The 12714-nt window shown below is 37.5% G+C and overlaps 1 protein-coding gene across 1 annotated transcript; it reads right to left on the bottom strand.

Annotated features, from left to right (window-relative positions):
• Window positions 1-1344: 1344 nt before the first annotated feature.
• LOC142490844 (olfactory receptor 56B2-like) lies at window positions 1345-2344 on the bottom strand. Its single transcript, XM_075593263.1, is given in 2 exon segments — window positions 1345-2245; window positions 2247-2344. Coding segments are annotated over 2 exon segments (999 nt in total).
• Between the last annotated feature and the right edge of the window lie 10370 nt (window positions 2345-12714).

The following is a 12714-nucleotide window of genomic DNA, read 5'->3' as shown; positions in this document are numbered from 1 at the left end:
AATCGCCCAATAAACTGCAACATTTCTGTGAGATTTCTGCAGCCAGACTAATGGCCTATTGGATTAACGGGGGGGGGGTTCCTGCAGTCCCATTCAAACTGAAGTACATGGTTCCTTGAACACAGATGGCATGTAAGGCTAAGTCGCCGCTGGCGCTGAGCGTGCTAATGCTTGGAGAGCACTCCAAGCATGAGCCCCGGGTGTCCGGCTTGTACACGGGGGAGGGTGGGGCATTGCGGGTAGATCAGCGCGCAGGTAAGTATAGATTTATTGTTTACCTACGCGCCGATCGTGGCTGAGCGTGTGTGCACGAGCGCCGCGCGCACCGCGTGAACGGTGACTTACACATATCTATATATGTAAGTCTCCGCAAGCGCCGCTAGCTCAGCCCGATCAGCGCGAGCGGGGACTTAGCCTTATACTGTAAATGGAAACAAATCACACAGTGTGTCGAGACATTTGTCCTCTGTCACTCACCATTGTAGGATTGGAACATACAGTATATCTTCCAATACTTTGGGAGGTGATAGATTTAAACTCCTGTGCTAAAAGGAAACTTTTGGGATCTACCAGTTGAGTACTCTGGCCCCGGGTGGATTCAATGAATGTTCAGTCACCAGTACCTTAGTTTAAACATTCTGCATCTTTGCTGCTATCTGCTCTCCTCGTCCTTCTCCCCTGCCTCAGGATCAATATCATTAGTATTGGTTTTATAATTTATATATGTACTTTTTGTATATTATTTATTTAAATATATTCTTTTTATTTATAAATATTAATTTTCCTTATTTATTCATTTAGTTCTGTTGCAATATTTTAGTAATTTTTAATACAAAACATTCTTTACACTTGGATAATTTTGTTAATATTTTATACATAGAGTATATTCTTGTTTGAGTTGTCAATCCTCCGTGTGCATTGTGTTTCACATCATATTGGTTATGCACGGTATACATATACAGTAACCATATTCATTATCTCTTTGATTTTATTAACATATTTATTGTGTTCAATGTTTATGTCTTTTTAATTTATCATATATCAATATTTTATTTTATTTGTTCATTCACACCAGTTGTTGTTAGGATTTAAATCAATATATTACATTTTCCTTACATCCTTGTATGGTATTGATCCCTCAACATTGATCAAATTCTGATGTACAGTAAATTATGCATTCACCATTGGTTTCAGTGGTTAATAATCTATTTCAGCTGGTGTGTATAAGGTTATTGAGACGTGTCTTGAGTTATTGCCCACAATCCTCTGATGAAGTTTCCGTCCGGTGACGAAACGCATTAGGACTAATGTCAGACAGCATTACGCCATCACACAGGACCACGATCAAGATGTTTGGCATTTCAACATTTTTTTGGTCGGGGGACTGCTTTCAATTTTTAAATTGAACATAATTCTGATTGTCTTTCCAATGGTCTGTTTAATCTCCTTGGTTCTGAGACAATATATGATAGGGTTAGCCATGTGTGGAAGAAATGTGTAGAGACAAAGGAGCAATACACTTATATCAATACTAAAAACTAAGTTGATATGATATGCAACATACACAAACACCCGAGGGACATAGTACATACCAATGATAAACAAATGTGTGGTGCAAGTGTACAATGCTTTCTGCCATCTTTCAGATCCAGACGATAAAGAGATCCTTCGGATAATAATGATGTATGACAAAATAATAAAGGATAACGGCAGCATAAGCGCAGCCAATGAAAACACAAATATTGCCTGCTTGAGCGAAGTAATATCCCCCCAAGACAAAACCGTGACAGCCATGTTAACACAAAACAAATTGTTGATTTTTCTCGAGCCACAGTAAGGAAATAGTGCATTCCAGATAGCAGTTGTTGCAGGCAATATAGATGCACAGACCCATAAAAATCCACATAAAATGCCAACACGTTTATTAGTGATGATTGAGGAATATCTCAGTGGTTTGTCAATAGCAACTAAACGATCAATTGCCATCAGCATGAGGGTGAAGGAATCAACAGTGCCCAGATAATGAACAAAAAACAGCTGAAACATGCATGCAGAGAAGGACATGGATCCCGCTCCAAACCAATACTTGGCAATTATTTTGGGTAAAGTTATTGTGGCAAATAGGAGTTCAGAAAAAGCGAGGTTTGCAATGATCATGTACATTGGATGGTGTAAGTGCTGGTTCAAAATGACTAATGCTATTACAGACCCATTTGCCAACAGTATCATAATATTGACAATAAACCAGGATATGGTACTTCTGAGGGAGTCCTGGAAACCCAATGAGTATGAACTCAAAAACATCAGATTGATTAGCCCTTGCCAGGTCCAGCAACTTGTACATGGGACATGCCTGGGAAAACAGAAATAAAGCAAGTGAGACACAAGAAGAACATTTATCTTGGTTATTCAAAGGTAAAAATAAAAAAGTGATTCTTGAAACTATTTATTTATTTATTCATGAAATGTTTTTCCTGGAAGTAATACATTGAGATTTACCTCTCGTTTTCAAGTATGTCCTGGGCACAGAGTTATGATGACAAATACATGGTTACAAATACATGGTTACATTAAGTGCAACACGGTTATACATTATGTATCAGACATTGCATGGACAGTTTAACATATTTTATCGTTTAGGCATATGAAACATTAATATGTAACTGGATTTATTATTTGTGGTGAAAGGAGAATGCAACTGTATATTGGTACAATATATCCCTGAATTTAAGAGAAAATTGAACAGCAAATATATATTATTTTATTGTTTTATTATTGTAACACCTCTTCCCCCAGCCAATAGAAAAGGGGCCACACCAAAATGTCCCCAGGTGTCTTTGTGTTGGTGATGCTCAGCAGTTTGTAAACTTATTCCCGGCAAGGGGAGCGCTGTTGATCTCAAGATGGTATATGTGAAAATGAAAAATAAACATACAAATATAATGCAGATTGTAATAAAAAGTAGATATTCTAATCCAAAAAAAACTGTGTCAGTCTCAATCACAGGTTTCTTCTGGTAAAAGTAGTTGTATCAGAGACCCATCTCTCTCTGACGGGAGCCCTTGTGTGTATCCTCAAAAGGGGAAGTCTTTATATGGTGATTTATGGATAGTTTTCAATGGTGGGTTGTCCGTAAGGTAAAACCTTATTTATTCCTCCCAGGGAATACAAGAAAAGAGAGAGCACACAATAGTGTATTTTTTGGGGGGGTATATTGCACACTTATACAAATCTCTGACGAGGCAGCAAGCTGACCGGTGTTTACCTCCACAGATCTGCGGTTCTCTCCCACAAATTTTCCTTTATTTTAAAATGTGAGTGCAACATTCATATTTGTATACTGTAAGTGTGCAATATACCCGAATTTGATGACACTATTGTGCGCTCTCTCTCTTTTCTTGTATTCCCTGGGAGGAATATATAAGATTTCTCCTTAGTGACAATCCAGCATTGAAAACTATCCATACATCACCATATAAAGACTTCCACTTTTGAGGGTACACACAAGGGCCCCCGTCAGAGAGAGATGGACCTCTGATACGCCAACTCTAGGAATACATACCTTATGGCCAGCAGTAACCACGCTGGGCCTCTTAAGAGAGGAATCCCAAAAGGCCAATTACTACACTTAAAACGATTATGCTCTACTGAGGAAAGTTTTGACATACAGGCCCAGAAACTCATTACTAGATTCCAAGAGAGGGGGTACAAGGAAAAGGATCTTAAGGATACACTGCTTTTGGTGAAATCCATGGAAAGGGAGGAACTCCTCTCCATGAATGTCTCCAAAAAAGGACAATGGGGTAGAAAAGGTACAAAACCATTACCTCTTTTCATTACACAGCAGAGCGGACAATCCAATGCCATACGGTCAATTGTCGCACAACATTGGGATACACTGAAAGTAGACGCAGATTTGAAGCATATCACTGATAAAGGACCCAAATTTGTGTTCCGTAAGGCAAAATCTTTGGCGTCATATGTGTCACCTAGCCTGTTTTCTTCTCAACATACTTCAGGCATAACGAATATACCTAAAGGCTTTTTCCAGTGTGGCCATTGCAACATTTGTCGCTTTGCTAAGACTCTTAAAAAGATAGAGTGTTCCAGACCCAAGACTATTAAGACCATAAGGACTTTCATTAACTGCAACACCAGTAATGTAGTCTACATACTTAGATGTAAATGTAATAAAGTTTACATCGGACGTACCATCAGGCCTAAAACATAGAATCCAGGAACATGTTCGTTTAATTAAAAAGATGGATACATTACATCCAGTCTCGAGACACTTCTCCACTTGCCCCATGGGAGGGATTCAGGGTTTTTCCTTCTCAGGTTTAGAACATATACCAGTAGCAACAATGGGGGGGAGACAGACTGAACCTCCTAAACAAAAGGGAAATGTCTTGGATATTTTGTATGAACAGCCTCCATCCACACGACGAAATTAATGTGGATTGGGAATTGGCCCATTTTCTATAAGATCATGAGTGATATATATTTGTATGGTGTATGTACTTGACCTTATTGTTCTTGAATATATATTATGTGTAGGCTCTCTGATCTGCCTGATAAAACCTATAAACCCATGATTATTTGGGATTATTCTGAAATGCATGGTATAAGCATATTATTGCAAAATTGTCTATAAATTTGTTCTTCTCTCACTCTGTTGTCAATTTGTATAATATCAAGTCTCTTTCATAACCTGCTCTCGTGGTTAAGGCTTATTAAGATTGTTATTGGATATGAGTATTCCATACAAGTAGAAAAATCCTGCAGGAGGTAAGCGGAGCACAGCGAAGCAAATGCAGGGGCTATACACCAGAGTAGGTAAAAATCCTTTATTGCATGATCAACATCATGTTAGTGGACAAGTAAAATCTCTAACGCGTTTCAGGCTTCTGCCCTTTATCAAAGAGAACTGTTTTACTCTCTGCAAACGCCCTGTTAATATAGATCTCTCCCCGCTAACAGCTGATCTCAGTAAGGTGATTTGCGCGCGAGTTCGCCAAGCTACAATCTCATTGGTTGTCTGATGCAACCAATGGAATGAATGAAACAATTCTACTGTGTGTAACGAGTGCGGGTAGTGTATCTGATCAACAGAGCGGCTGCAGAGTATGTCAGTAAAAAGAAACAGTGTGTATAACAACATTACAACCTAATCTAAACAATGTATCAATATAATAAAGACAAGAAAAACAATCTACTTGGCTGAAATGGTAGTAGGGAGATAACGGAATGGTATGAGTCATATAGCAAGGCTGTTAATGTTCGTATAATGAAATAGTATAAGTTAGCTGGTGATATAATAAGCTATAAGAGCCTAAAAATAGTGCAGTTGCATAGATGTATTAATAATTTTCTAATTATACTAGTATGTTCTTCTATATATTAATTATATCCTTATACTTCTCACTATAATCAGCCTTGTATGAATGGAGGATGTTGGGAACTATCACAGTACATTATTCATCATAGGCATTTGTATATATAAAATAGATACATAAAAAAACATATACATGAAAACAGATACATGATACAACGACTGCAACCTTAGATTTACACATATGGTACATGATCATCATATTAATTTTTTGGACCTCCACTTGTATGTGGATACTGATCTTTCCATACAAACTAATATTTACAGAAAAGAAAATTCCCGCAACTCTCTGCTCAGAGCGAATAGTGCACACCCTAGACCACTCTTGAACAGCATTCCCAGGAGTCAGTTCTTACGTCTCAGGAGGATATGCTCTACCCGCACTCGTTACACACAGTAGAATTGTTTCATTCATTCCATTGGTTGCATCAGACAACCAATGAGATTGTAGCTTGGCGAACTCGCGCGCAAATCACCTTACTGAGATCAGCTATTTAGGGGAGAGATCTATATTAACAGGGCGTTTGCAGAGAGTAAAACAGTTCTCTTTGATAAAGGGCAGAAGCCTGAAACGCGTTAGAGATTTTACTTGTCCACTAACATGATGTTGATCATGCAATAAAGGATTTTTACCTACTCTGGTGTATAGCCCCTGCATTTGCTTCGCTGTGCTCCGCTTACCTCCTGCAGGATTTTTCTACTCGTCCATTACCAGCGTGATGCACGCCTAAGGAACTGCTGATACCTTCCAAACCGTGAGTACCCCAGTCCGCTCACCTGCGCTCTGGGGGTTATGTTCCTTGTACCCATATACTTCCCAGGGGGACTACAAACTGTTCTTAGGTAATCAGATATTTTTTACTGATTTTACCAGTAGATTCAGGTCCCGCCCGCTAGAGGAAGGGGTTAACTATATGGGACACACGGTACTTATATATATTTGAGAAGACAGCCTTTCCACTTTGTCCTTTTTCATGATACATGACTTATATCTTTCTAAGGAATACCATATAGCTGAGCACGGTATTGGAGATTTTTTCTCCTACTTTCTACTGATTATATACAACCGTCAGCTTGCTATTGTGGATATCAATTATGCTTTGGATGGATCAATTTTGAATTGCAGGGGCTAAAAACTGACACCACATTTTTAATCTTTTACATTATTTTTTGGACACTTGGCATAGTTTGAAATGGAGGAAGAATGTATAGAGGATGTTAATGTGGAACCCACACACACTGAGAACACTTACATACAAAGTTGTGCAGATAATGCTGGGCGAAAAAGAAGAGCTGCATATGTATTTGACAATACTATTTCTGATGTTTGCGAAGACAACACTGATCTTAATCTGTATTTTCTAAAATTTGAAAAAGCCTTGTCATCCAATGTGCGCCTATGGTGGGATATAACAACACTGGACAATTATTTAGTTGTTAAAAGGATACCTAGGGGGCTTCGTATTAAAAAAACCCCCTCTTTCGGCTTTCCCAACAAAGAGTTCGAGACTGAATGGATAAAGATCCTAGATGAATGCTCGGAAAAGCTGATTGAATTGATTATAAAAACCAAAATCAAAGAAAGAAATGAGGTGAAAAAAACAATTAAAGAGTTACAACTTAATTTGAAGTCATACAAAGATATGGAGAATTTTAATGATATGGATAAGAATCTATCCAAAACTATCAATAACATTGAAGAGAAAATTATGATCAAAAAACAATTAAAATTTGATAGGGATAGAATTGACTATCAAAAAAACCAGATTTATGCATGGCAAAAACCTCCCCCAAGGATTACATACCAACAAGAGCAAGCACAAAAAGGAGACCGTTACAAGAAAAATCCACACCCAAGAAAATCCACCCCAAACAAATCTATTTTAAAAAGGAGAACGTCTGGAGCATAAAGTATATCGGATGCCTCAGACTTAGAGAGTCGTCCTTCAGTGGTATCATTTACAACAGATGAAGACACAGATCGCCTTACTGATTTTACAGACCCTGAAGAGCGTCACAAAAAAGATACATCATACCATCAAAATCCATCTCGCCATCAAGAGAATCCATCAACCTCATTTGACCTGGGCAATCAAAGGGAGTCAAAAAACTCCCAAAGAGGACGCGGCGCTCGCCCAAAAGAAGGGCAAACAAAGAGAAGAAAAATGGAACATTGACGCAAGAGAATAATGTAGTCAACATTTCGGGGATAGATCTAACAGAAGGAGAGACAAAGATTCTCAACAAGGGACTGAACTTTGGAATTCAGGACAATTTTGATCTTTTTAATACTGTTATAGATTTGCAAAAATACATTAGAAAATTATCTTTAAAAATTTTTTTCAACTCTAGGCAGCCTGCTGTCGGTGACATCCCTACACCAGTTGACCCAGAAGATTCTATTCTGGGCCCTCTGGTGGGGGGGAGCGCGGACGACAGGCTGTCCTTCAAAGAGTATACAGCTATACAAGATATGAATGACTTGTTTGATGAACAAAATTTGTCAGATGTTCAAAATGTTAGTGCCTCAGAACAGTTCCTCTTTTTGACCACTTCCAAACATACATCATTTAGGAAGAAATCCATTTTCTGTCCTATGTTTTCTAAAGGCCCACACCTAGAGACATATGAAAAATTAGTGGAAAAAGACCTGCAATTACTAGCTAAGGGGTTTAATTTCACCACTACAATACCCAATAATTTATCCAAAGAAGAAGGCCAATCGTTGGCAGCCTTAAAAGCTAGAAAAGACATAGTGATAAAAAATGCAGACAAAGGTGGGGCCATAGTGGTAATGAGCCCTGAGATGTACTGTTCTGAGGCAATGAGACAACTAAATGATACTGATGCATATTCCAAACTTACTAAGGATCCTACACAAATGTATCTTAAAGAAATTGAAAAGCTTATAGATCTGGGCAGAGAGTTGCATGTTCTATCTAAACAGGAATCAGAATTTCTGTTCAATCCCTCTCCCATCATACCTATTTTTCACCATCTCCCAAAGATCCACAAGTCGCTTGTGTGTCCGCCAGGCAGACCTATAATATCTAGCATTGGATCTTTGGGAGATGGTCTATCTAGGTATGTGGATTTTTTCTTGCAGCCGTTGGTTCAACAATTACCGTCATTTTTGAAAGACTCTTTTGATTTACTCCTTGACATAAAAAACTTCACATGGTGTCACACATACACTTGGGTCACATTAGACGTGACGTCTTTATATACAGTCATAGAACACACTAAAGGTATTAAAGCAGTCACTTATTTTCTGAATAATTCTAATCTTCACTTGGCACAAATCACCTTTCTATTGGATAGTGTATTATTTCTATTACAGCACAATTATTTCACCTTCAATAACCAATTTTATTTACAAACACAGGGCACGGCGATGGGGACTTCATTTGCACCCTCATACGCCAATTTGTTTATGGGACTTTGGGAAACTCAACACATTTTCGGTGACACCAACCCTTACAGACATCACATTAAGTTCTATCGTCGCTATATTGACGACCTGTTATTAATTTGGTCTGGAGATGCAAACACACTCTCTTTATTTTTTACATACCTTGAATCCAACGACTGCAACCTTAGATTTACACATATGGTACATGATCATCATATTAATTTTTTGGACCTCCACTTGTATGTGGATACTGATCTTTCCATACAAACTAATATTTACAGAAAAGAAAATTCCCGCAACTCTCTGCTCAGAGCGAATAGTGCACACCCTAGACCACTCTTGAACAGCATTCCCAGGAGTCAGTTCTTACGTCTCAGGAGGATATGCTCGAAAGATGAATGTTTTAATGACCAAGCAGAACAACTTAAGACAAGATTCAAGGCTCGTGGTTACTCAGATTGCATTCTTGAAAGTGCATTACAGAATGCAATACATTCTAACAGAACAGATACATTGTGTAGACAAAAGAACACTAAAAAGAATAAAAGCATTCAGGAGGGTGACATACCCTTATTCATTACCACATATTCAAGACAAGCTGGCACAATAAGATCAATCCTTAACAAACATTGGGAAGTACTTAGATTAGATGGGGACCTAGATAGAGTCACACTCTCTAAACCAAAAATAGTCTATCGCAAAGCCAAATCATTGGGAGACTACTTATCACCCAGTATGTACAGAGACAGAATGTTACCAGAGAAAGGGCTTCCAAAAGGATTTTACAAATGTGGAACTTGCAACTTTTGCAAATATGCATTCCCCATCAAAACAATGAGGAATATTTTCACGGGACACAAATACAGGATTAACTCATTTTTAAATTGTAACTCAAAATATGTAATTTATGTTCTCAAATGTGCATGTGGCTCTAGTTACATTGGTAGGACAATAAGACCATTAAAAATAAGGATCAGGGAACACATCAGAACCATTAAAAATAAAGATGACAACTACCCAGTGGCCAGACACTTCAATAAATGTGTGCAGGGTTCTATAGATCACTTAACATTCAGTGCTTTGGAATACATACCTATTCACCCTAGAGGAGGAGACAGAGAAACACTCCTTAACCGTCGAGAAATGCACTGGATTTATACCCTTGGGACATTGGCCCCCAAGGGTATGAATATTGACTGGGAGCTAAAACACTTTTTAAACTAAATTGAACTAATATCCATTTATCACATGACATATAATGTCTAAATCATATAGCATATTCTTTTTGCAACAAGCTTGGCGTACCTTGACATATCAAAAACATAATAAAACAGTGAATGATGGGTTGTTATAATGTGGATCAAACAAATGAAATGGGAACAATTAAGAAATATGTATACATGTGACAGTCAATAAATGGGTGATTTCAGAGAGATTCTTCATGAATATCTGAATGATATATTGGGAAACAACATAGTTCTTCCATTGTAGACTCACATGTATACATATATTTAGTTCCATATTTATTATTATGTCTATTTTATTTTTATTATTTTTTATTTATTTTTCAATTTTATTTTCAATTTTATGATGGTACACTACCCACTCTTATCATGTATCTGTTTTCATGTATATGTTTTTTTATGTATCTATTTTATATATACAAATGCCTATGATGAATAATGTACTGTGATAGTTCCCAACATCCTCCATTCATACAAGGCTGATTATAGTGAGAAGTATAAGGATATAATTAATATATAGAAGAACATACTAGTATAATTAGAAAATTATTAATACATCTATGCAACTGCACTATTTTTAGGCTCTTATAGCTTATTATATCACCAGCTAACTTATACTATTTCATTATACGAACATTAACAGCCTTGCTATATGACTCATACCATTCCGTTATCTCCCTACTACCATTTCAGCCAAGTAGATTGTTTTTCTTGTCTTTATTATATTGATACATTGTTTAGATTAGGTTGTAATGTTGTTATACACACTGTTTCTTTTTACTGACATACTCTGCAGCCGCTCTATTGATCAGATACACTACCCGCACTCGTTACACACAGTAGAATTGTTTCATTCATTCCATTGGTTGCATCAGACAACCAATGAGATTGTAGCTTGGCGAACTCGCGCGCAAATCACCTTACTGAGATCAGCTGTTAGCGGGGAGAGATCTATATTAACAGGGCGTTTGCAGAGAGTAAAACAGTTCTCTTTGATAAAGGGCAGAAGCCTGAAACGCGTTAGAGATTTTACTTGTCCACTAACATGATGTTGATCATGCAATAAAGGATTTTTACCTACTCTGGTGTATAGCCCCTGCATTTGCTTCGCTGTGCTCCGCTTACCTCCTGCAGGATTTTTCTACTCGTCCATTACCAGCGTGATGCACGCCTAAGGAACTGCTGATACCTTCCAAACCGTGAGTACCCCAGTCCGCTCACCTGCGCTCTGGGGGTTATGTTCCTTGTACCCATATACTTCCCAGGGGGACTACAAACTGTTCTTAGGTAATCAGATATTTTTTACTGATTTTACCAGTAGATTCAGGTCCCGCCCGCTAGAGGAAGGGGTTAACTATATGGGACACACGGTACTTATATATATTTGAGAAGACAGCCTTTCCACTTTGTCCTTTTTCATGATACATGACTTATATCTTTCTAAGGAATACCATATAGCTGAGCACGGTATTGGAGATTTTTTCTCCTGTATTCCATACAAGGACTACACTTGATTTTGCCTTTGTGTTCTCACTATGATCTATATTAGATTATGATATGTGTTTATAATTACATATTATTATTGGTACAACTCTTCACATTACAACAAGGGAATTAATATAGATTAATCCATAGGAAGTGAACACATACATCCTTACTTCTCTGTTATTATTGTTGCAATTAAATATAACTTATCTTTCTTTTTTACTTCAACATAGGAGTTTATTGTATTTTAGGAATAACAACAATTTTTTGTTATTTGTTTAGTTGTTTAGTTGTTTAGTTTTTTCAATGTATATTTATTATTTTGTTTTGTATACATATTTTTTCTTTTATTATTAATATTTTTTTATCTTATTTCTGTCATTACTATATTGTTTTTCCTCCTTTTTCTCCTTTTTTTTCTTTAGCCCTTTTCATGCTAAGACATAGTTATATGGGTCTGCATCCTGTGGGATTGTATACCACATGTATGGGTCCATTTAGTTTAAGGACAGATTTACAGTATAATCTTCCTTGTCTTGGTAAAATGTTGATTATGTATGTTTTTTCTTAATATATATTTTTGTGTGTTTTGTGTCAGTTTGATGGGTTAGACCGGACAGGCTGGCAGTGGTTACTTTCATGTTTTTTACATTTTGTTACAGGATGCCGTCACTATGTGTCCACGCAAAGCAATTAATTAATAATTGCTTATTTTTGAGATAAATTAGTGTACACATGGTTGAGGGTATATATGATGGTTTGAGCTTGTCTAATATATTAGCTTACTGCCCGTGGTGTGTAGGTGCGTGGCGCTCCACCTCCATTAATGAATAAGCATTCATCAGCTGTGGATTCAGCGGAGATTGGAGGGAGGAGTTTCGTACCTGCACGCAGGGGAGAGGGGCTATAAATAGCAATGTCCGGCTACCATAAGGTTACTCTTCGTTAAAGTCCCCCTAGGGACGAAACACGTCAGAGGATCCTCCTCATGTTTTTTAATCTGGCTTGTATGCCGTAATAAAGTTTTTTCTATAGCACTTTGCCTCCAGCCTATTCTAATTGCAGTGCTCGTTCTGCTACTTTCCTATTTCCCCCCCTGACAGAACTAAGGAGTCTCTTACCCCTGGCAAATCTAAGGTGATACTCCAAGGCCCTTTCTTACAGAACCTTCTCAGGAATAA

This window comes from Ascaphus truei, chromosome 3 (assembly GCF_040206685.1).
Source record: "Ascaphus truei isolate aAscTru1 chromosome 3, aAscTru1.hap1, whole genome shotgun sequence".
Taxonomy (NCBI): Eukaryota; Metazoa; Chordata; class Amphibia; order Anura; family Ascaphidae; genus Ascaphus; species Ascaphus truei.
This window is presented reverse-complemented; position numbering and strand designations above follow the sequence as displayed.